The sequence below is a fragment of the Antechinus flavipes genome, chromosome 5 (assembly GCF_016432865.1).
Source record: "Antechinus flavipes isolate AdamAnt ecotype Samford, QLD, Australia chromosome 5, AdamAnt_v2, whole genome shotgun sequence".
NCBI classification, from domain to species: domain Eukaryota; kingdom Metazoa; phylum Chordata; class Mammalia; order Dasyuromorphia; family Dasyuridae; genus Antechinus; species Antechinus flavipes.
The window spans coordinates 206,798,965-206,824,970 of NC_067402.1; the positions used below are offsets into that span (position 1 = coordinate 206,798,965).

The window sequence follows — 26,006 nt, forward strand, 5'->3', positions numbered from 1 at the left end:
GCAGGTGAACAAATTGAAAATATTTTTTAAAATTTTGAGATGGCCGGCACAAGTTTACTTGTATAGCATCCTGAAAAAATTTCAGTTTTTTTCAGACCAATTAAATCATTCGGATTACACAGGGGAATCACATTAGCAGAATAGCCCTTTAGTTAGAGAAGGGGAGAAGGAAAGGTAGGACATTAAAATTTTTATTCTGAAATGATCTCTGGCCACAACAATAAAATTCAACAAATATTCACTAAACAGTCTTACTCCTGCCATCAGCTGTACAATACACACAGTATCATAGAACTGGCCACTAGGATTAGAATCCACTATAACATATTTAATGTTCAGTGGCGACAGCAGCATCTCACAGATTTTTTTTTTTTAACATACATATATACAATCCACATTCAATCATTTTTTTCACATATTTTCAGTACACACAGTTGCAGCATATCACAGTCACGTTGTCTAAGTTGTCGCTTGATAAAAACCCAAGCCACTGCCTAGACATAATTGTAGCAGTTGAGCTGAGTAATTACAATGACTTCTGATATATTTTCATAGCAGAGATGTACAAGCCCCTAGAAACAAATGGTTCACGATGTGTGTGTGTCTTAATGCTACCGTAGCACTGAATAGGGCAATATTAAAATCTTTTTTGACAGAATCTTTTTGTAAAAAAAAAAAAATCTTCTGCTTACAAGAAATATCTTTTTGATGAGAAAAAAATTACAAAAACAAATGGCATCTCTTTTAAAATAATCCATGCTTCAATTGCTGGCTTAAAAGATTCCAATATGGCCCAATGCTACTGATGTCTAAAGTGTTTTTTAACATTCTGATGGAGTGATTTCATATGACTCCAAACCACCCATTCAGGTAAAAGTGGCTTAAGTGCCTCGCACCCAAATTGTAAAAATCCCTGGCTTTGCCTTTACTATAGCCAGGTACATAGAAAAGGAATGCACTTTGGTTCAAACCAAATGCCCTGGGATTAATCACACTATAAAATTAAACAGTTTGAGGTAAATTTTACAAATACAGTTGATTTCTGTTTAGTGTTCACATAACCAAAAAAAAAAAAAAATAGCATTTAAAAAATCAGTCTGATGTTAAGATACAAATAACTAAGGAATGCTGTCTTCAACCCTTTAAGTAAAGTAGGCATTACCTGTGTGGGCAAGGTGGTGTGTGTTGAGGCACCCACCATATGGCGAGTGACTCATGCCTTATGGTTAGCATTAAGGCCTTTGAAAGTTAACTTGATGTTTTAAGACAGGTTTACCTTTTTAAAAAGAAATTCCTGGTCCTTACTACCTCATATTCAAAGGGTTAGAGAAGCCCAGATGCATGCCTTACAACATGGCATTCATAACAAAAGGCACATTGTTAACACTAAGGGCACGATTTATACTCTATTGTTAATCTACACAGTCTTGCATCACTCTATCCTTCCATGGTTTTAGCGATACACTTAAGTGGCAATAAACACTCCAGTGGTGCAAGAAACTGAGCCAAAAGAGACTGCAACCAAAGACAAGACAACACGGTGCTATTACTCGGTCTGAAAACAGCTCAGACATCCCTAGACAATGGTCACCTGTGAGGCTAAGTGCTGTTTCCAAGCCAACTCCTAGCAGCCTATCAGAGCCCTTAACAGAATAATTCTTAAATTTACATCAAAGCAAGATGCAACATTTTTCCTTCTTTACATTATATGTATATATATATATATATATGTATATATATATATATATGTGCTAGAATATTTTAAAGCAGCCATATCACAGAAAGCTGTTAATATAGCAGGATTTTTTTTTTAAGTATAGAGGAAATTTCACTGTATTGGGGGTTAAAAAAATATCTCTGCACACTCAAGTTTGGCCTAAAAGTTTCCGGTTGCATTTATGAATAGTCAGTCACAAATGCATTATTGGCATTTTAAGAACCAGTTGGGTGGGAGGAAAAAAAATTTAGAAAAGAAAACAAGTGGCATTAACCCATCAATGATTGTTTTTAATTGTTTTATTATGAAATGTATATTAAAAGCAGGCTCAGGCTCAGGCTTCAATATTTAAAACTAGATATTGACAAACTGGAAATTAAAAGAAGGGAGAAGGCAAAGGGATAAGGAAAAGGAAAATTTGAGTCTTGACATTTTTGTTTTGTTGATTCTATAACCATCATTAAGGGACTTGTGGTTTGCAGGGTAAACCAAACCTCGGACTTCCTAGGATCGAATGTTAATAAATAAGCAGATATTTGAATTTCAAAAGCCACTGATCAGTTTGTGTATCATATTAGTATCACTTAAAATGCAACACTCATCTATTATTGCACTCTCACAGATTACATAGAATTGCATTCGATATTCTACAACGTTTTATTTGGACTAGGGGGCAAGAAGCTATCATTTTTAAATAAAGAAAAAGTACAGATTAATTTATTGGTGACAACTTTAAATATTAAAGCAAATATCAACACCAATACCTTAATAAAAATGAATTTTAATTTTAAAGTATTGATTTTTTTTTGGCAAATATTTGTGTATTTCCTGAGCATTTTTCTCCACTATCAACCAACCCACAAGGCTAAATAAAATGTTTTGTTCAAAATGGTTTTGCTATTTTGAAAAAGAAATGAAGTTGTAAGATAAATAGGAGAAGAAATTAACCGGAAACTTTCTTGGCCTCACTGGGGACCATGCTTTAAGTACTTGTAAAACAATTTACAGGCAATTTAAGATTCTCTGTTCATATAAAAATCATTTATGCTAATTTATTACCCTAACTAAAGCCTCTTGTCCAAACAGCCAGAAATCTTTCTATATTAAATTACACATTCTGTAAACTTGCTCTTTGGCCCTCCTTACTTATCTGGTGCATCTCACTGTTGATCAATTTGTGATGAAATACTGACTCTGCAGTCATGGGAATCATTACTATTCACAGAAGAAATATTCCCTTTCCTAATCTGGATATTATTCTTCCAGGTGAAGTGTTTTCCTCAAAAACAAAAACCAAAAAATTAGAAATGCTCTCCAAATAAAATGTAAAATAAGATAGGAATGTAACATCTAGTGTTCTTTCAATTATCATTCCTGGAGTAAGTAAAAACGAACGTATCCTTGAATTATAATCATTCCTTTTTTTTTCCTTTTTTTTTTTTTAAGTGCTGGTGTGAATCAATCCTACCTGGGGCAGCTATACAAGTACTTCTGCTATTAGAGGAGATTTAAATTTTTCTAAGTGAAGAATGAGTTCTTCTTGGGCTAAAAGAAACTTTTGGTACCATCTCGTAATAACACATAGCTAGTCAATCTAGTTTTCCTCCTAGAGTTTTCAACTGAGGTCATAATCCATCAGAAATGAAGAGTCTTCTCTACGTTGCCAATTCGAGGGGCTACTTGAAAAAAAAAAAAAAAAAGCAAACTGCGGCTGCAATCAAGAGAGGTCATGGTGGGGTAAGAAGGGCAGAGTGGAAGTTAGGTAAGGAGTGAACGAAGGAACAGAGAGAAAGAGAAATACTCCTTGGGCTACACATCTAAAATTAGGTTTAAAACATTTTGCAATACATGAGTTTCTCTTTACAAAGCTGCTCATCTGTCACATTGTAAGATTTTAGAAGAGCACACAGATTCCCATCTTCATTCATCCACCCACAGTCTGCTTCTCTCGCTTTTTACACACTGTCTGAATGCTAATAAGACAAAATTTATCTTCAGGATCTTATTTTTTGCTTTTGCTTTGGGATCTTAATAGTGACCTTTCAAAAATACTGTAGGACACAAGTGTATCTTCAGAGGACAGATCACTTCCACCCTGACCACTCCTACTCCTACCTCCCAGATGTTACGGAAAACAACAGTACACGCTCCATTGGTGGGCAAATGTGGAAGATGGGGAGAGGCTTACGGGGCAACCACTCTGAGGAAACTATAATATGAACCATAAAAACATAGTGAATTATCTTTGACACCAAGCTGTAACGCATGACAGTCATGTCGTAATCAATGGCCTGCCATTGATATTTATTACTCTGCCACACGAAATACAGTAAGGCTCATCATACTTTAGAAGACAAAACATTCTTTAAAACTATAAAAACTTAAAGCATTGTCCCCATATACTTTATAAAAACAAAATGAACAACTCTTACATTAAAATAAGTGCTAAAAAGATACAAATAAGTAAAATTATTGAGCAAATGAAAACATCTGAGCTACTTGTTTCAAATGAATAAGGCCCAGCAATAGAGTATCTCTCGGATTACCAGCATTAGGGCACTCAAGCTCAGCTAACAAGTTTTGGCAACACTGTCCTCTGCTGAATATTCCCATTGGCATCTGTCATTTGTGCCAAATTAGTCCTCAGTTTTGATGCTGAGCTTGAAGGTGGAGGTAACTTGGAAATAGACGTTATAGCACCAGCGCTCTCTGTTATCCGTTTTGCTGCTGTCTTCTCCCCAGTTGGAGGCTTTGGCAGGCGCCTCCGGAGCCAGGGGTGTCTCAACGCCTGGCCAGGGGTCATGCGTATGGCAGGATCCCATTCCAAACACTGTTTCAAGAAATCAAGGAAAAGCGGATCATCACACCCCTTAAGTGCAGTGCCCCACTCTCTACTCTCTGGCGGGCCCCTCAGTTTCCCCCTTCGGGAGCGGCCACCATTTAGAATGATGGAGCCGTCGGACAGAGTTGTAACAGTGCAGTACCGGGGATAACCCTTAGAGCTCACAAAATTTTTGGCTCGTTTGGATGCGTCTAGAAGTTTGGGGGCCGGCATGCCCAAGAGTTCAATCATACAAGCCAATTGGTCCCCTTCATCTTCCCCCGGCAAGAGAGGGTAACCTGTTAGGAGCTCCGCTAGAATACAGCCCAAGCTCCACATATCAATAGGCATCCCATACCGGGCACCAAGAATCACCTCCGGTGCCCGATAAAAACGCGACTGAATGTACGTGTAGACACGCTGATGTTCGTAACAACTGGAGCCAAAATCAATCACCTTAATACCACTCCTACCCTGTTGCTTTAATAAGATGTTCTCGGGTTTAAGGTCACAGTGAATGATTCTATTTTTGTGTAAAGCATCTAAGCACTGCAAAATCGAATGGGCAAATTTTCGAACCAAGGGCAAGCTGAAGCCCTGAAATTTGTTTTTCTTGATCAGCTCATAGAGGTTCATACTCAGTAACTCAAAGGTCATGCATATGTGATTGCGGAAAGTGAAATTCTCCAGCATGTGGATGACATTCATGTTGTTATCCTTGTCCTGTTTCCGCAGGTGCTCCAGGATCCGGATTTCCTCCGCAGCCTGCCGGTGGAAACGCTTCTCGTTCCTCACCATCTTGAGAGCCACGTGTTGATGCACTTTGTGGTCATAGGCCTTCACCACTTGTCCAAAGCTCCCTTTCCCTATGACCTTTAGGACTTCGTACCTATAAGCAATGTGATCGTGAGGCACTTGCACGTAAGAGCCCTGGTCATCATCGTAGCCACCGTTGTTTGGCCCGCCTGTCGTGCCTTGGCGTTTCTTTGCATTTGGACCCAAAAAGTATATTTCAGGGTAACTAAAAATCTCATGGTGTTCGAAGGCTGTTAGCTTTAGCACATATTGCTTCATTGCCTGTTCCGGTGTCATAGAGGCGGCTTTCACTTTCCCAGTTCCTTCTACAGACTTCAAAGAGTTGGAGCTCCCTTGACGTCTATGAACACTGTCCAATGGTCTTTCTTGTACTAGTGGCAATCCAGTTTTACCAACTGTTGTAAGCCCGTTTGGTTGTGTAGTAAGAACTGTCCTCTTATTACTATTATCTTCAAAAAGCTGCTGTACCTGGAGTTGTGCGTGGCTGCCAAGGACCAGGTGATCATTCATAACGTGCTTGCTACCAGCAATCTGCAAGTCAAAGATATAAGTTGATTAGAATATAAAGAGTCTATCTCTTTGACTTAAGCATTCCATACAACTTCCCATCTACCTTACTTCATATGGCTTAATTTACATTTCAGAATTAAGTGTACTAATAAGTTGAGTGGAGACCTTCCAAAAACATGGATCCCCAAGATGGTGGTGAAGATACTGAAATGTAGAGGAAAAAAATGAGAAGAAAGAGGAGAAAGATAGGAGAAGGAAGATGGAAAAGGAGAAGGAGAGGAGGAGGAAAAAAAAGAAGCTACCTTTTCCAAAGTTGCCCTAATCTTGTAGGCACTAGTTTTCCTCTCCAAACTCGGCCATTGCTATGAATTTTGAGCTTTTACACAAAGATGGGTATGCATCATCTACTGTTTAGCCACTCTTAATGGAGAACAAGACCAAACAATGCTAGACAAGGATTCATTTCACCAAATCAAGAACGGAGGTACTCTTGGTAACATTTTATAAAATCTTTATTCTCATTATTATCTAAAAAGTCTCTTACTTTTCATCAAAGCTAGGGCTACAAAAGGTTACCTATTCTGACAATACCAGCCCCTTCACTTTTTCCAGTAAGACATCTGGTCAGCAACCTAAGTCAATCTAGAAGACTATGTCTTTGGCAACAAGAAAAACTCACTTTTTAACACAGACTTTAGATAGCAATTTCAACTTCAGGTATGTGTGCCACCATAAATGCAATATCCCTCTCCAAAAAGGTGGTTAATAGGAGTATGCCATGAGTACCCAAACCAGCACTGTGATGGAATGGATACATTCCAGCCTTCTGCTACTTATTATGTGACCTATAAAACTTCTAGGATCATAGTTTCCTCATCTGAAAAATAAGAGAATTGGTCTGGATGGTATATAAAGTCCTTTCTGTTTCTACATGTTTGATCCTAGGAAGGACCTGCTTTCAACTGTCTATGGTGAACAGAGCACTGGATTTGGAATTATAGCACTTGGGCTTGAATCAAACAATAAGTTCCTACCATGTGCCAGACATTTTGGATATAAAAAGAGGTAAAATACACTCCCTGGGAGCTTACTATCTAATAAGAGAAACAATCTGCCATCAGATGTACAAAAAAAACCAAGCTATAAAACCAGATTAAATAATAATTATGAGTTGAAAAGCACCGAAATTCAGAGGACTTAGGGAAGGTTTCTTGTAGAAAACTGGATTTTAATTAAGACTTAGAAGAACACAGGGAAGTCAGTAGTCAGAAAATAAGAGGAAGAATGTCCTAGGCATGGGAAACAGCCAAAGAAAAAGCCCGGAATTGAAAAATGGGAGTGTCTTATTCTTGGAAAAGCCAGGAGGCCAGTATCATTGGATCAAAGAGAAATGTGTTGGGAATTAAAAAGAAAGAAGACTGGAAAGGTAGGAGGGGGCTAGGTTATGAAGGCCTTTGAATACCAAAAAAGGCATTTTGTTTGTGTTTGTGGAGGCAATTAGAAGCCACTGAAATTTATTGGATTGGTGGATAGGGATGGTAGCGTGGTCAGACCTGCACTTTAGGAAATCACTTTAATGGCTGAACATAAGATGAAGTGGAATGCGGAGGACTTGAGCCAAGCAGACCCACCAGTAGTAGGCTATCGTAGTAATCCAAGTGATGGGAGCCTGCTTTGCTATTTACTAGCAAGTCACTTAACCTCTCTCCGCATCAGCTTCCTCAAAATGAGGGGTGGTGAAATTAAATGCAACCAACATCATTTATTTCTAAATTCTTCTTCTACTATTCTTTAATTTATCTAAGGTATATATGTTAATACTTTCAATACATGGATATGTTATGTCTCAAGAGTTATACCCGCTACATATGTATATACTGGGTTTCCTAAAAATGAGGGAGTTAAACTAGATAATCTCTTCCAGTTCTAAATCTAAAATCTTACAATCCAAAAGCTCCTTTATGGGACAGTTGGGCCTATTTGGAGACAATATAACAATTGGATACGTGACACAGGATAGTTTATGTCAGTAAATGGTAATTTAGTGCTATAATAGCCATCAAGATTTTTAGCGATTTTTTTAGTGGATACTATGTATGCAAATATGGAAAGTATGTTAACTATTTGGATAGTCAGTTTTGATACATGTACACTTCTAAGGCATTTGACATTTCAGCCATGAGATTTTCCTCAAGTTTCCTTAGCTCCTTTCCTATTATCAATTTGCTGCCAACTCTTTTAAAAATGAATGTTTTAAAGGACATATACATGGTAGGAATTGTCGCTTTCACTATATAGTATATACTGGGCAACAGAAATCTTTGAATAAGAGATGTCTTCCAGGGATGGGGAAGAGAGAAGGGATAAAAGGGGGAATCTAGGTAATGTAAAAAAGAATAAAAAGATAGGAATTTTAAAATACTAAGCAGATTCCTAAATGGTAAAATTAATGGAAATAAAAGCAGCAGATTAGTTATAATGTGCCAGTCTAGTTTCTCATCTTTTTTTTTCTTTCCCATTTTCACTGTTTTTATGGCCTCAAAAAGCAAAAAAGAAACATAATCAAATATGAAAATCAAAATGACCAAATCTTTCCAAAATAATCAGTCTTTCCAGGTCAAGGTAGAGAAATTCAAACAGCAGAATTTAGGAAAGCCCAAGTTGACAGAACAAAGCTTTAAATGCTGGGAGTTTTATTAAGGACTTTCTTTCAAATTTGGGACTCTAGAGACTCCTCAGTGGCATTACAGAAGACTTGTTTTAAGTGTAAAAAGTACACTTTGGTACTTGAGAATTTTGAGGACTTTTAAAATAGATATTTCTGTGTTTTGCATAATTGGAAATATGTATTATAAAACAATTGTAGGTTTTGGAAATGATATTTTATAATTTAAATGTCAACAATGCCTGATTAATCTCCACATTGGACTACATTATTGAGAATTGCCTTACATAGTATTATAAGAAAACATGAAGTCAAAGCCCAGGGAATGACAAATATCTCTAGGGACCCTGAATCTTATACTGTATTTATTATCACAGACTTTGAATTCAGTGAAACCCACTATCCTAAAACCTGGGAACAATTTGCAGCAGCCTAAAAAATCTCTGGGGGGAAGATGGAAAGAAGAGATTAGTTAGAATTACTTCCAGAATATACATCTGCCAGGGATAGGTAATAAACTCAAGACTTAAATATCAATACCTCTCTCACTTCCCATGATGTTGTCAGACAGTCTCTAATCTAGACTACCTTGTTTCCATTGTAAAATAGTCCTCTGACCACCAAGCTCTGCTCAAAGAATACTTTTTTAAAATGTTGAAAAATATTAAAAAAAACAAAACAAAACAAAACAAAACACGATGCTCTACTCTTTGTGGTAATTATAATCACTGCCAACAATACAATGGCAAGCCCTTGCTAACTCAGAGAGCTAACATTCCCCGATACATTAAATGTCATAATACGCTATTCTGATGTCATCAAAAGCATTGTCTATTAGTCTAGGAAAAAAGATAGAATCCAAGAAGATTAGAATTTTCATTACACTTCCCAAACCATCTGTTTACCTTCTCTGCTTTGAAACATCTCCATCCATTAAATGGGAATACTACCACTTATTGAGTCCCCATTGAATTCAGGCATGGATGATTAATGCCTGGAGAATGCTTTATAAGAACAGCATCATGAAATGTTATCAAATTACATTTGAAAATTAAATAAGGAAAATGCTACAGTAGCATCTCCCATATGCTTCAAGACAACTTGCAGAAGGTTATCTGGAATATTTTTAGCTCAATGATTAAAGGTAAAGAAAAATGAATGGAGATGTAACATAGGTATGGAAATAGATAACACAGAGACACAGAGAAACAGAGACAGAAACAAAAGCAGAGATAGAGACAGAGGCAGAGACAGAGATGAATAGATGATAGAATCAGGCAGACAAATAGGACAGATAATGTGACAAACGTGCAGAGACGCCAAGAAGAAAAGGTTAAAGGAATAAGTTAAGTCTCAAAGTTCATAATCTTTATGTTATGTGTGTAACCTAGCATTACCCTTCATATATATAATGTGTAAAGAGGTGCTAGGGCAAGTTCCTATGACAAGATCACTTTCCCCCTCCACAATGACTTGTTTTTTTCCACTCTTATTTAAAAATAGCTCTTCCAAGATCTGTCCTAAAATTAAAAATAAAAACTTCTAACAGTCTGACAAGTGTGGGGAAATATAGGTTCAGAAAAGTGTATTTGTCTTTCTTTATAACCTAGAAACACTAGAATTAACAACCTCAGCCACTATGCAGTAGTGTGAGTTAAATTCAGTCACCAAATGTGTGACCTTAGGAAGTAAGCTTCCTCAGTTTCTTCAGTAAAACGAGGGGGTTGATCTCAATGACCTCTAAGATTCCTTCTAGTTTACGACTCTTTGAAATATACGTCTATTATACAGTATATATAGTGCTTGATCAACATTATCCCACAGAAAACAAAAACCAAAAAATCCCAGCATATTTCCTAACACAAGTATTTAGGAATTGGCAATTCATGCAGAGTTCAGACACAAGTAAAGCAAGTTGATACCAAAATGAGCTCTAAGATAGTTGAATCGGTAAATAACAATCCTAACAACATTTCTGATAAACCAAAGTGAAGCAAAGGCAACCAGGTGTTGCAGTGCATAAAGTTATACTTAATCAGGAAGAACTGAATTCCAATTGTTTCATATACTACATAAGATCACAAAGTGTTTTGAAAACTTTTTAAATGCAATTATTATTATAGTATATATTCTCTCTAAAGAGGCTCTATCATATATTTTAAATCAATTTGCTATTTTCATTGCACTTCATTCTGAAGTGCAGATTGGCTCTCTGATTAAAAACGTACCCCCTTTATTAAAGTGAACTCTAGATATAAATAAAGCACTTCTAGTAATCAATAGCTTTCTGCATCAGCACCTTACTACCTATGTAATGAAGGATTATGTGACCTCTGTGACCTTGACTACAACTCTGGGTATCAAGTTTCCTCATTGGTAGTAGAATTATATGACCCATCAGTTCCATTTTCAGATTTAAATCTTTAATTCTATGATAGTTAAAGCTAGGAAACAGCATCATAGATTTAAGGGTGGACAGAACTCAAGAGTCCAATTCCCTCATTACAACAAATCTAGACTTACACTATTCAATACAATTTCAAATGACAAACTTACTTCCCCCCTCAAAAAAAAAGACCAGGCTCTCAACAAACAAAACACCCTAAAAAAAACTTTGGTGGCAACAAATATATTCTCTAATGCATTGTATAATAATACAGATTTGTCTATAACTGCCCAGAGAATATAATATTTAAGATTTATAATGAAGTCTTAGCTCACTAATGTCCTAGATTAGTGTTAGCAAAATAAGCCATTTTTATAGACGGAAAGGATCAACATTTCCCTTCATTAGTACGAACAAGCAGCTATATTGACCTTTTTACCCACTTATAATGTTTCCTTCTGACGAAAAAAATAAACAAAAAAAAAGAAGAAAAGAAAGAAAAAATCAAGCATTACTGAAAGAAAGAGGGCAAGGCCTGAACTTCCATCTGTTAAGTGATGTCATTTCTGGGGCAAGCACCTGCCAGATCTAGCTGCCCCCTCCCACCCCACCCCTGACTCTGGCAAGCACTCCAACAGTGAACAGAGATGGCTGTCTGCCCAATTCAACTGGACTGGAGGATCTGGTTGAAGAAAGAAGGAAAAAAGATCTCATCACTACCTTTAAACACATTTCCTTTCTTGGAGCAGAAACTATCCGTGATCTGATCATGGGAGCTGAGAAAAGCATTCATTATTGGTGCAAAATTCAGTTTTGCAATCTGCAGCAGGAACAAAATATTGGAGCTTCCTGGTCTCCCTCTTGTTAAAATACTTATTTGTGCCTTCTCCCTACAAATACAGGGCTGTTGATTTCCATCAGTCTGATGTCAAACTGCAGGGACCTAGTGCTTCTTGTGCTTTTTTAACCTCATGGTCTTTTATTTTTTCCTCCTATTTTAATTACTCCCTCTGTTGAGATCAAACTTGTAACACTCATAAAACATGCCTATACAAGCAATGGGTCATTGGCACAGCTCCTTTCTGGCTAGTGAGAGAGGTCTGAGAGGTTCATTGAGGGATCAATTTTCCGGGTAGGTACTCTGCCCTGGCACATTTGTTTCTATAAATACCCACATGGGGGTGGAGAAGGGGCGCTTCATGAGCAGGAAGGGATAGCATGGGAAGGCAGGAAGAGAGAAAGCAGGCAACAAAGAAAGAGGAAATAGAGTGAGAAGAGTAAGAAGAAAAAGGAAAAAGATGAAGCTGGAAATTCTCCTTTGTGGCTATAGTTTTTAAGACTTCATTTAGTTGAGTCAGGACAGTATGGTGGAAAGAACATTGGTTGATTATCTAACTATCTAAGTTCAAATCCCAGCCAAACCAAACAAGTAGTCCAGAGTCTTTGGACAAATTATTTTTTCCACCCTGGGCCTCAGTTTCCTCCTCTGTAAAATGCACGAGGGGTGGTCTGCACTCCAAGTGCCTTTCTCAACTCCATGAGTGGAGGAGTTAGTTCTAAGTTTGCCCTTTGACCTTTCAGCTCGAGGGTGGACAGACACAAGCCTTAATGTGGCCACCCTCTCAGGCCCTCCTCCCTTCTTTTCCCCCGAGGGGCTCTCACCGCATGGGCAACGGCAGACGCCGTAGTGTTGGACCTGAGAGGCGGCAGGGTGAGGGGGGACTGTGTGCCAGTCCCCACTCCGGTCCGGGGAGCCCCAGCTCCGAGTCCTGGCGAACCTTGCAGCTGACGGACGTTGCTTTCCCCTCCTCTGCCTGGGGAAGACACGAGGGAGACAAAAGAGAGTCAGAGAGGAAGCGAGCGAGAGGGGGCCTCGGCCAGCGCCCCGGGAGCTAGCCGGGGGCCCTCTCCTGGGCCTCACTTGAGCCCGAGTGAGCAAAAACAACCCTCCCCCCGCAGGGGAAGGGGTACTACTGAGAAGGGGGGAGGCGCAGGCCCAGCCATTTAGGGCGGCGGGGAGGGGGGGGACGGACGTCCGGGAAAAGTTAATGACCAACGCTAAGCACACCAGCCAGCACACAGCATTCGAATCCGCCTACTCTCCGATTAGGGTCGCCAGCATTTGCAAAGTTAAAGCAACCTCTCAGGCGCGAATAGAGATCATTTGAGAGACCTAGAAAGAAAATGTCTTTTGGGGGTGTTTGGTGCACGTTTTAGGCGACGTCTGCCTGAGAGGGGGAGGTGTGATGGAGGGTGTATGTCAGCTTGAGCCTGTATATGTACGTTTATATGTGTATGTGTGTGCGCGTGTGGTGTGTGCACGCGTGAGTGTTGGTGTGCTGGGAGAAGGTAGTGTAAAAGGGCGAGGGGGGGGCGAAAAAGGAGTCTGGTGGGTGGGAACAATGTTTCGGACTCTTCCAGGGCTCTCTTCTGCCACCCCCACCCCCGTTTCCAAACCCAGCCTCGAGCAATTGCAGCTGCCCCCGAGAGTCGCCCCTAGGCTTGCACGCCCGAGTTTTCCTAGGCAGTGGGGGCTGAGGAGCAGCCATCCCAGTCAGCCTTCCCGCCACCGAAAGCTTGCATCCCCGCTTCGAGGGGGGTATTTCCAGCCCTAGGGAACAATGATCGAACGAGTCCCCGCGCAGAGTGGCGGCGCCCACCCGAGGAAGCAGCAACAGCAGCAGCAGCAGCAATAGGAAGCAGCAGCTCCCGGCCTGAGTGGGCTCCGATCGGCCCAGGGCGCGCCCAGCGCGGCGCCCGCCCGGGCCCCAGCTCCGCCCGCGCCCTGGCTCGCCTTGGACTTTGTTTCCAGGGGCTCCGCGCGCCCGCCCGGACCTGGCGAGGCGGCCCCTCCCCCCCTTCTCCAGCCCCTGTAGGCAAGGAAGGCAGGTCTCCGGGGATGGACGTGTGGGGCCCCGGCTGCCAGCTGCAGCTGCCCCGCTGGGTTTCAGCGCTGGGCTCGGCGCGTGTGCCCCCCTCCTCCTTCTCCTCCTTACCAGCTGGATAGGCGGCAGAAGCGGCAGCAGGTTTCCTGGTTAACATGGCCGCTGGAGAGGAAAATGCATTTCAGGGCGGCCGCCGCTGCTGCTGCCAATGCTGCTGCTGCTGCTGAGCTGCTGCTACTTCTCGCTGCAGCCGCCGCCGCCGCCGCCTCCTCCTAGTCTGCTCTCCCGTAGCCGATCCCCGGCGCCTGGTCGCGGTCTCCAAAGAGCTATACCCAGACACACACACTCCGCTGCATCCCCAGGGCCCGGGCCCGCAGCCGCGAGCCCCCTACTCTCTTCCTCGCCGCCGTCGTCCTCCTCCTCTTCCTCCGAGAGCAGCAGCAGCAGAAGCCCCGCCGCCACCCCCCGGCCCATGCACATCACTCCACCCTCCCCCACCCTCGCCGCCGACCTCCCCGACTCCCTCACATAGGGGCGCGGAGGAGCGAGCTGGGGAAAGCGGCTAGGGCCGGGACCAGGCGAGCTGGAGAGCCTCCTCCCAGTCCTCAGATGCTCACACACTCACACTCATACACTCACACTCACACACTCTGTCTCTCTTTCTCTCTCACTCTCTCTCCCTATGGGCTCAGACCTAGAGCGCTGTCCCCGCCCCTTGCTCCTCGCTTGCCTGGGCTCCCCTCCTCCCAGCCAGTCAGTCAGCAGTGCAAGCCCGTCCCCTGCTCCCCACCCAACCCAACCTCCCCCCACCCCATACATACATACACACACTCGCCCCAGTCCTAAACAACTAACTACTGAACAGCTGCATGTTCCCCTTCCCAGGCTTCCCTAGCAAACTCTCAGCAGCCTTAAACACCCTTCCTCTCTCCCCCTATAGCTCTCTGCAGAGCGCCCCTCCACCTCTGGCTCCCCTCCACTCCCGTCAACCCAGGACCTTCTCCCCTCCCCCCTTCCCTTCCTGTTCTCCCAGTCATCTGCAAAGACCCCTCCTCTTTCCTCCACATCCCAGGCTCTGGTAACCTCACTCTAAGGAAATGTCTGCAGAGCCCCCTCTCGCCCCTGACCAAAAATGCCTTTTCATTTATTTTCTCTAGCCCTCACAGACAACAGTGCTCCCCCTACTCAACCCCACCCCCACCCTGCCCCAGAACGGCCCCGATCCAAATGAATCCAACGTCCCCCAACCTATGTTTAAAATATCCAATTCGGTCACCTCAGCCAGCCAAAAACCCACACAGCCTTTCGCTCAGCCCAGCTCCGGAGGGAATCCTGAGAGCCTGGGAGGAGGTGGGGGGCTTCCAACACACCCTCCACGTTTTACTTAGTCAAAGAGACCGCTCTCCTGTCCCTAGAATGTTGGGGAGGCGGCTGGGCGCGTGTGGGCAGGCAGCTGGGGAAGTAGTTGGTCGCAGGTTGCTAAGCAAAAATAAACATCAGAGACACCTCCCATTTCCTTCCAGCAGATACCTCCCCGCTGCCTCCACCGCCACCCGGGAAGATACACCTTCCCTTCCACTCACTACCATAAGGGAGCGACACCAGCAATTCCTCTCTTCTGCAGAGCCTAGGTTTCTCTTTCCGCTTCGACCACAGAAAAACAAGGATTTGGGTGCTATTTTCCTGCTACCTACCCTTTTCCCCCTTTGGGCTTTACCTCTCCTTCAGTCTACTGTCTCGCTACTAGTTCTGATGAGCTCTTCTCACACAGGTACACCCAGAGGCACGTTACTAGGAAAACATCTCCCTTCAATTCAATTCAATTCAGCTCAAATTAACAAGCAATTTTTCATAGCTCATGAAGCTCAAGGGATTTGACATAGAAGAGAGAAAACAGTTCTCAAGGAACTTGCATTCCTTTAAGATGAGCCTTACCTATCACTGTTGAAATAGATAATCTTGCTCTTCCAATTCCTCTTTCTCTTCACCCACCAAGTCTACATCTATCCATTCCGCCATAGATGTTTCTACCTTTGTCAGTTAATCCTTTGGGTGCCCTTTGATGTTTTGGTAAGTGATGTTGCAAAAGCAGCTTGACCACCGTAAGAAGTAAGGAACAGAAGGAATACCCCTCCCCTTATAATCGGGAGCACTCAAGCTAGTCTACATAGGGGGTCTGGAGTATAAATCTGAATCCAAACAGTGGAATATGAGCTCCACGGGGGCAGGAAAGAGGTAGCCAGTGCCCAGTGGATAGAGCCACTGGGCCTGAAATCAAGAAAATCTTAGTCCAAATCCCAGCCTCAGAGACTTCTTAGCTATAGGAGCCTGGGCAAATCACTTCACTCTGTTTGCCTCAGTTTCCTCATCTGTGAAATGATCTGAGAAGGAAATAGCAAATGACTGCCAAGAAGATCCCAGATGGGGCCAGGAAGGGTAAACAACAAAGAAAGGAGCCCTTTTTCTTTTCTTTTTCCCTCTCTTCTTTCCTTTTTTTCAACTCTGTATTTCCATCAAGGACAATAAATGTATTTTGTTGTGTTGTGTTTTTTTGTCTTTGGATCATCAGCCCCAGCATAGTGGCTTGTACATAGTGGGAGCAAAATAAATGTTTGTTGAATTGAAAGGATTTGCACTAAATGGAGTTAAACTAGATTCTGCAGTCCCACTGTTTTCAAATCACTGTCATGGCAACACAACCTCCTGATCTCTCACTGAATTTATCTAAAGCCAAAGAGGGAAATGTGTTTTCCCTTTCCCTTTTAAATTCAGTTTTCCAGAGTAGAGTATGAGGCTGGAGGAGCCTCTTGAGTTTTTATGGAATGTTAAAGCTCTAAAATAAAGATGTGGGAGGCAGAGGTCACACATGACATTGTAATAGATATGATATATGCAGATAAATCCTTTGGTATCCTTTCTCAATAAAACAGACTCAAAGTAAAATAAAACAGTTTAAACACAATAGTTTAAGAGTCCAGCATGATCTAGATGTCACAACTGTTTGGGTACTTATATTAAATGCAAGTTTTCTTATCATTCCAAAGATTCTAAATGTTGAGTTTATATCAGTGGTTCTTAACTTAGGATCAACTGAATAGATTTCAGGTAGGCTATGACAAAGCACCTTAAACAATGGGCCCTGACCCCATAAGGGGCCACATAACAATGTGAGGGGGTCACAAAACTATGATATATTATTAGTAAACGTTTGATCTGTATACCTATTTTCTATACCTATAAACCTGGGGCAGCATAAAAATTTCACCCCCCCCCCAAAAAAAGGTGTGGGAATGGGAAAAGTCTGTCCTATGATATTGGATGGGAGAAAAAAATTACTTCTTTATTTTCACTAAATTTTAACTGAAAAAGATTTTTTCTTCAATTATGAATCTAGGCAATAAACATTATTTTGAGAAATTGACAGATTTCACTAGCCTGCAAAAGACCTGGGGTCTATGACATACAAAAAAAGATTAGGAAGGATCAGTATGAAATATGAATTGTAGTAAACTTTTGGGTAATAGGAAATTAATAAAATCAGAAGGAAGGCTAGAAATTGTCATAAACTATATTACTGTACAGCCCTTCTCTGTAGATTAGGGGACTATATGAGAATGACTAAAGAAAAGTACTGAAAACACAACAATATATTAAAAACATATGTTTTAGAAGTGCCAGAGAAAAGAGAAGTTCTGTAATGAGGCTTTCAAGTTAAAATAATGGTAAAAAGGAGAAAGTCCTGACTCTGCTCTTTTTGTACTTTTATATCAGCTCAAATTAATTATCCCAAATGAAAAAATCTGATCTGAGGATGGGTATTGAGAGAAATGTTGCAAAGACACATTCTTATTCCACCTATATACCTAGATATATTAAATCACCATGTTTGATTGAAAATTTAAAAAAAAATTCAATAGCCTAAAGATAATCTGGAAACTGGAAAATAAATTGGGAAAATATGATGAAATATGGAATCCATTACTAAGTTATATTAAGAAAGAATTACTATAAGCAGAAAATAAGATATTTTAAAGAGGCCAGTTGGGGGCCAGATGTTTAATGCAATTCATGGCGATCATTAAATAATAAGATAACACAGAAGGATACATATATTTTAATGTCCTCCTCCCCCAAATAAAATGTTTAGCTGTTTTAACTTGCTCTTTTTTTCTTGATAATTCCCTGCCTTTATCATTTAAGTAGAGTGTGAGAGTAAAGGGAAAGTGATTGTGACAAATAACCTGAAGCTTCTTTCATTTAGATTATTCATATGATACCCCAGTAGAGTCTTAACATAATAATACTGTCATTCATGGAGAAAAAAAAAACTGCCATAAGTTTATTACAGAAGAGTTTGTGAGCACAAAGTTTACCCTATTATTCTACTCCTTTAATATGGAGGAAAGGGAGCACCAAGGAATTTATTTTGGAAAAAGAGGCACAAAGAATCCTATGTATCGTGAACAAAGAGATATGTTGAAACACTTTCCCCCCGCTTAAGACATTATTGCTTTATGACTGATAAAAACTGTAGCTTCATCGTATTTATTTGTTGCGCATACTTTAAAAAAAAAAAATGAATAACCCAATTCTCCTAGAGTCCTTGCTAGACCTAGCTATAATTCCTATACATTTAAAATAAAACTGCATTCACTTTTCCAGACTTTAGGTTACTGTTTTCAGTCAACTAAATTTCTTTCTGCTAAGCAGCAACTATTTTATAGATTGAGACATATGTTCAATTGCTTTATAACTTCACGAACAAAAGTATTTTACAAACCTACCCCCTTAATATCTGTTTTTTAAAAAAGAATCATCTTGGAGCTCTTTGGAAGATAGTGTTATCTTTCTGATTGCTATGTTTGCTTTTGCTTCATTTAAGTTCATTGGAGTTCATTCAATATAACTATAGTCTTCCTCAGCTAACAATAACATAGCATAATATACTTCTAAGTGCCAATGGATCTGTAACTTCATTAAGGTGGTTTCTACTAATTCAGATTAAAATCTATCTATTATTATTTATCCTATGCAATTTTAATCTATGTCCTTTTATTATTTGTTATTGGGGCTCTACCCAATATTCTGAGGTTTTTCTTATATGTTTTTTTGACATTGCAGCTATACTAATGGATCTAATGTCCAGTGATTGTCCACTGTCCACTGCTTTATGTGATCTATCCACTTTTTTTTTTTCAGGTAACATTTTTCTCTCAAGACATCCTTCATACCATGTCTATATAATATTTCATTTGTAAGGTATTACAGGCAACAAAATGAGACATACCACATTTATTAAGAGCTTACTATGTGCCAGGCACTGTTCTAAATTCTCTTAAGGAAAAAATATAAACAAAAAGAAATACAATTCCTGCTCTCAAAAAGCTTACATTCTAATAAGGAAAAAGTAATGCAAAGAAAGGAGTAGATAGACAATACACAAAAGAGAGAAGAAGAGCAGCAATGAAGAGGGACAGGAATGAATATACTAACTTTGGAACATGATATTGAAATTCAGAAAATCAGAAGCACAGAAGTGAATAGAAATGAAGATTGGTCAGCCTGGGTCCTCCCCAAAATGAAGTCTCTGGGATGACCTCGCTACATGTTTCTTCACTGTTTTTTGAGTGATCTGCAATTTCGACTCATTGACTTACTATCACACAACATCAGTGGAAGAATACTCAGGTTTTGAATATTAAATAGGGGTTTTTGTTTCAGGGTAAAGCTTTGGATCATTGCAAAAAAAAAAAAATGTCAAATCCTTAAACATAACCTTACTGATTTTCTCCCTTTTTGCTCAGAAACCCACTGTTTCTATGCTTGTAGTATCCACTGAGCCTTGTAGAAAAAATAAACTTAAAGATCAGTAGGATATACCAATTATAGCAGAGGAAAAAAATTGCCTTTCTCCTTTCCATTCAGAATGGAACTGCAAAGAACATCACAGATACATATACATGTATTAGCGTATGCATGTGCTTAATAAGTACGTGCGTGCATGTGTGTTGAAGGATAAAAAAAAAATCTGGTAAAGAAGGTTGAGATTTTAATGTGATAATCTAGTAGGAATAGAAAAGAGATTTGTGAAAATTTTTAGACAGTTAAATTATAAATTAGCATTTTGAGACCAGCTACAATCCAAGTGTAGAGTATAGAGAAGTACATTTTTGCTGGGGTTTTTTCTTCCTGACTTTATCCCTAATAAAAGAGGAACTTGAAAAATTCATTACTAAGCATCTTCAAAAGAAGAAAACAAAAATGTAGTGTAATGGAAAAAGAATTGGCTCAGAAGTCAGAGAACCTGGTTCAAAGGCTGCCTTTAATATTCAATATTTTAAGCAAATCATTTAACTTTTCTGGACCTTGGTTTCCTTATCTGTCAAATAAAGGTGTTGAACTAGATGTCCTCTGAAGTACTTTGGAGCTCTGTATCCATGATCTTAAAAAGAAGAAATGGAAAATTAAAGAAGAAAAAAAGACATTTCTGAACATGAGTATAGGCTAAGTAAGAAAAGGATGAGAAAGAGGTAGTGGAAAGTGGAAAGATAATATGAAAAGGTTCCTTAAAAATAGTTTTTAAAATCCAGATGACTAGACAACTTAAAATTAGATTTTTTTGTTGTCTAGTTGTTTTTCAGCTGTGTCCAATTCTTTGTGACCCCATTTGGAGTTTTCTTGGCGAAGATACTAAGTGGGGTTAGCCATTTCCTTTTCCAGCTCATTTTAGAGATGAGTTAACTGAGGCAAACAGGGTTAAGTGATTTGCCCAGGTTCACATAGCAAGTACTGAGCCAGATCTGAATTCACAAATATGAATCTTCCTGACTCAAGCTCTGGTGCTTTATCCACTGAGTCAGCTAGGTGCTCTCAAATTAGATTAATTCTATTCTATTTTACAAACATAAAGATGAAAGTGAAAATAAATAACTAAGGTTAAGTATAAAAACCATAAGATCTAATTATATATATACACACACACATATATATACATCTGTATATTTGTATATAGATAGAATGGATAGGAAGAAAGAGAGAAAAAGAAAGAAGATAGAGAGCAAGAGAGAGAGAGAAGAGAGAAAGAAAGAAGTCTGGTCCAGGATGAGCTATTAAGTTTTATTTTGCTTTTAGTTGTGTGAGGTGAAAAAGAAAAAGAAAAAAAAGAAAAGGAATATGGTAATTAGTCAATTATCTGTGTTTTTTCCTTTCAGTTGTCTATTTTAAGATGAATGATATTCATATTAGGAAAACTAGAACAAGGATCGATAGCATAGATAGATGGAAAAGCAGAATTGTAGATACAGTCAATGAGAAGATGGCCAACCAAATATATGTCTCTATGAATTCAACTCACCATTTGACAAATTATCACTAGAGTTCTGAAAATAGTAGATGTTTGCTAAGCTCTCATCAAGGATCTGTGAAATATTGTGCTTAATTGAAAAGGTACCTCACATTTTCAAAAAATTCTAAAAAATATTAAGGTAATAGCTTTTGATGGATTATAGAGAAAGGAGTTATGCTCTCAGAAGGTAGAGAAAAATTCCCACACCAGAAGTTCCCTATATGGAGGCAACTTTAAAGATATTTTCCCATTTTTATAGGTGAATACTTAGAAAGAAGAGTTGTTTAGTTGTTTTTCAATCATGTCTGACTCTTCGTGACCTCATCTTGGGTTTTCTTGGCAGACTGGAGTGGTTTGCCATTTCCTTCTCCAACTCATTTTACAAATGAGGAAACTGAGGCAAATAGTGTTAAGTGACTTGCCCAAGATTACACAGCTAGCAAGTATCTGAGCCCAGGTTTGAAATCAGGAAAATGAGTTTTCCTGACTCTGGGCCCAGCTGATCTATCCACTGCACCACTTAGCTGCCCCTAGAAAGAGGAGTAATAATCATCAAAAGCCAGACTCATTTAATTTCATTTTCCACAAGATAATTAGACTGACAAATCAGAGGAATGCTTCAAATGTTAGATTTCAGCAAAATATTCAATAAAGTTTATCTTGCTCTATAATGTATATGATGGAGAGTTATGAGTTAAGATTATTTCATGATCAAAACTGATTCATCAAGAGAATAAGTCGTTAATGGATGGATGACAAGTTAGAGGGAAATCCCAAGTGCCTTAAAGATATTCCCTTGGCTTGATGCTATTTAATATTTTTATCAATGACTTAGATCAAAGCTTCTTAACCCCATATGAGGTCACATAACTGAATACAGGGGTCTCAAAATTATGATTTATTACAGTAAATGTTTGGTTTGTATATATACCCAAAGTCAAATAAAAATTCTCGGGCAAAAAGGAGTCGCAAGTGGAAAAATTTAAGAAACCCTGATTTAAATGAAGGTATAGATAACATACTTATCAATATTTCAGATAATACTAAGTGTAAAAGCATGAAAAATACATCAGATGATAGAGTATGGATCCAAAAAATTTCAGGAAATGGGCCAAATCTAATAAGATGAAATTTAATGAGAATAATTTAATAAATAAGCATTTATTAAATACTTGCTGAGTGCAATACACTACACTAAGAATACAAATAGACAACAATATAGTGCTTGCTTTCAAGGTTCTCATAATCTAATAAGAGGAACACAACAAATGCAGAGGGCATTGTTGTTTTTAGAGCTCTTGGGCTTACCTTCCCATTGGTGATAGATGATTGGTACTTCATAACGATGTTGGCGGGGATTACGGAGTCCTTCTTCATAATTGTAGCCCCCCTTGGTGATGGATACAGGGAGGACTTTAGGAGTGTAGCCAATGTTCTGGAAGTCCTTCTTATTCTTGGGGCTTTTAGTCTTATGGTCTTTTGCTGTCTCCACAGAAGCCTGAGGGAAAGTGATGGATGAGCTGGTAGTATTGGTAAGGGTTTTTCCCATTTGGAACTTACTGCTTTCCTCCCTCTTCCTCAGAGTACCTTACTGTCTCAGCTAACTTGGCTTTCTCACTCATTGCATATAAATATAAAGCTGCTTGTGAACATGCCCATATCACCTCCCCATCCTTTAAAAAAAAAAAAAAAGATACAATTTATAGGTCATCCCAGTAGTTTTTGTTCTATTTTATTTCTCCTCTCCTTCATCACTGAGAAAGCTATCTGCACATGATGCTTCTTTTTCTCTCCTCTCACTCTTCTGAATTTGAAATCTAGCTCCTAACTTCATCATTTCATTGTCCTATCTAAAGTTATCAAAGATCTCTTAACTACCTATTTTAATAATCTAATCCTAATTGTAGATCTCTTTGCATTAAGACACTGTCAATAATCTCCTTCTGGATACTCTCTGTACCTTCTAGTTTCTCATGGCACTGGTCTTGGTTCTCTTCCAATCTATCCAAACATTCCTTCTTAGTCTCCTTTTCTGGTTTTTTAGCCATGACATACCATTATCTCTGGAGGTCTCCCCAAATTTTATCCAAATTCCCTCCTCTTTTCACTCCACATGATCTCATTTGGTGATCTCATCAGCTCCCATGGGGTCAAGTATCATTTTTATGCCAAGAAAATCTCAAATGGAATCACAAAAAGTCACATATGACTGAACTATTGAGATGATTTCCAGATCTACAGATCCAGTCCTAATCTCATCCCTGAGCTATAATTATACATCCCCCAACTGTCTTTTAGGCATTTTCAACTGAATATCCCATAGGAACTTCAAACAAAACAGGTCCAAAAGAGAACTAATTATTCCCTTCCTTAATTTCTCCCACTTTCCAAACTTCCCTATTACCATAATTGGAGAAACCATCCTCCTCTTAATGTCATATCATCCTGAACTCCTCATCTTCAATCACCTTATGCATATTCAATCCATTGCCAAATTTTGTCATTTCTACCCTCATAACATCTCGTGTATGCATTTTTATCACTGATATGTATAATACAGGCCTTAATCATGTCTTTGCTGCAATACCAAGTGTTCCTCCCTAAAACTTTTTTCCTCACGCACCATCCTAAACTCAGCTTAAGTATAAATCTGACTATATCATCTTCCCCCACCTGCTTTCAGTGATATCTACTTTTCTCTATTTTCTCTAGAATCAAACATAATACCCTGTTTTTGACCCCTAAAGCTCTTCAAAATCTGGCTCTCTTCCCTTCTTAAGGAGCAGCTAGATGGTACAGTGGATAGAGCATCAATCCTGAAGCCAAGAGGATCTGAGTTCAAATCTGGCTTTAGATACTTACTAGCTGTGGGACCCTGGGCAAGCCTGTTTGCCTCAGTTTCCTTATCTGTAAAAGGAGAAGGAAATGGCAATCCAGTATCTTTGCCAAGAAAACTGCAAATGGATTCACAGAGAGTTAGACACAACTGAAACAAAACTGCCTTCTTACATTTTACTCCCTTCTACATTCTCTCTGATCCAGTTACATGACTTGTAATTTTTCAAACATTCTATTCCATCTCCTGACTGTCCCTATCCTGGAGATTCTCTGCCTTTTCACCTCTACCTCTTCTTAGCTTTCCTAGGTTCCTTCAAGACTCAACTCAAATCTCATCTTCTATAGGAACACTTTCCTGTTCTCTCCACTCATGTTGCTGATTCATTCTCCTTTTAAATTACCCTCATCTACTCTATATCTGCTCTATATCCAGTTATTTAGATCAAATGAGGTAACTTTGTAAATCTTCAAGTGTGATATAAAATGTTAGCTGTTATCATCATCATCAATAGTACAATGCTTTTTCTTTTATAATAAATTGGCTCTATTTCCTGATATAGATTGTAAATGAATAGTTGTGATTTTTGAAGAAGTCTATATCACTTCTCATACTCTCACCCCCTCATTTTCTACCTTTTAGTAATCTGGCTTACAACTTTACCAATATCCAGAAACTATTTTCATCTAGATCAGCAACAATTCCTTAACTATTAAATCCAAATGCTTTTTCTTGGTCTCCTTTCTTCTTGATTATTCAACGGTATTTAACACCATTGATTCTCTCCTGTTCTTTTCTCTCTTCCCTGGGTTTTTATGGTACTCCTTTCTTGTGGTCTTCCTTCTATTTCTATTTTCATTTCTAGACAGGTTCTGTTTAGACCCTCTCTCCACACTTTGTCTTGTCAATCTCCTTAGTCCCGATCTCTATATGAATAACTTTGAAATCATATCCAGCCCTCTTCTCTCTCTTGGGCTTCAGTCTTATATCACATGTTGTTTTTTTATACTTCATCCTTGAAGACAACCATGGCATCAGAGAGGTAATACCATCACAAGCAAGTGAATTGGATTTGAGTGAGGGAAGGCTGTGCAAAGTCAGGAGGAGCCTTACTTTCTGCTTTAGAACCATCTGGGATCAGGATAATTGGAGGTGGCCTTGGATACAGTAGGAGACCTTGGTCTTTTTAAGCTATCACATATTGCCCATGAGAAAATTCCACTAGATGTCTTATAGACATATTAAAGGCAACATGCTCAGATTGGAGCTCATAATCTTACCCACCTTTAGTCCTTCTCCAAACCTCTAGTTATCACTCTTCTTGAGATCCCTTTTTGTTCTGAAAAATACTACCATCCATCCAGTCATCCAGATCCACAACCCCTGAGCAGTTCAACTTTTCTCTCTTTCTCACCTCCATATTTAAAATATTTGCCAAGTCTTGTCAGCTCTACTTCCCATGTCTCTACTTGGAACATAATTACCCTGATGCAAGCCTTGGTCACCTCTTACCTAGACTTTTGCAATAGCTTCTTAACCATTCTTTCTATCTCTACTATCTCTCTTCCTCAGTCACCCTCCACTGTAATGTTCTTGGTGGTTTTCTGGAAGTCTCTGGGCAGCCTTCCTTTCAGCAAAGTAAGCACCCACAAGAGTAGCCAGGGGTTAAAAGTCCAAATCCTTTATTATCTCTTTCCAGGGGCTGGGCAGCTTTCTGGAGAGCTTTTCAGACAGGCCTTGGTCTCAGTGGAGAAAATGAAGGAGGAGAGCCTGCCACCAAGGTGGTGTGAGATGGGATGAATGAATCTGCGTCCATGAGCTTGTGCTCCAGCCTCCCGTCCACTTGTCTTCCCTAGCTCTCTCTCTCGGAGCCTCTCAGTCCCCCAGGAGAGCCACCAGAAGCCTGACTGAAGGTGAAAATGAATCTCATCCAGTTCTTGATGGCTGTTATATGCTCTCTTATCATAGGCGTGAAGCTTGTAGAACTATATTAAGTACTATGAACATGTACTGAACTAGAGAACT

General features: G+C 39.6%; 1 protein-coding gene across 2 annotated transcripts in view; it reads right to left on the reverse strand.

Moving 5' to 3' along the window:
• Nucleotides 1-1,998: 1,998 nt before the first annotated feature.
• DYRK2 (dual specificity tyrosine phosphorylation regulated kinase 2) overlaps nucleotides 1,999-26,006 on the reverse strand; it is a 36,270-nt gene continuing 12,262 nt past the window's right edge. The window contains exons 3-5 of one of the 2 annotated variants that reach the window (XM_052000140.1): nucleotides 22,454-22,643; nucleotides 12,578-12,729; nucleotides 1,999-5,885 (exon numbers count right to left, since the gene is read on the reverse strand). In XM_052000140.1, the coding sequence (XP_051856100.1) occupies nucleotides 4,284-5,885; nucleotides 12,578-12,729; nucleotides 22,454-22,643 (1,944 nt within the window). In that variant the 3' untranslated portion in view covers nucleotides 1,999-4,283. Of the gene's footprint in view, nucleotides 5,886-12,577; nucleotides 12,730-13,911; nucleotides 14,008-22,453; nucleotides 22,644-26,006 lie in introns of those variants that run through there. The other variant, XM_052000141.1, reaches the window with a different exon arrangement.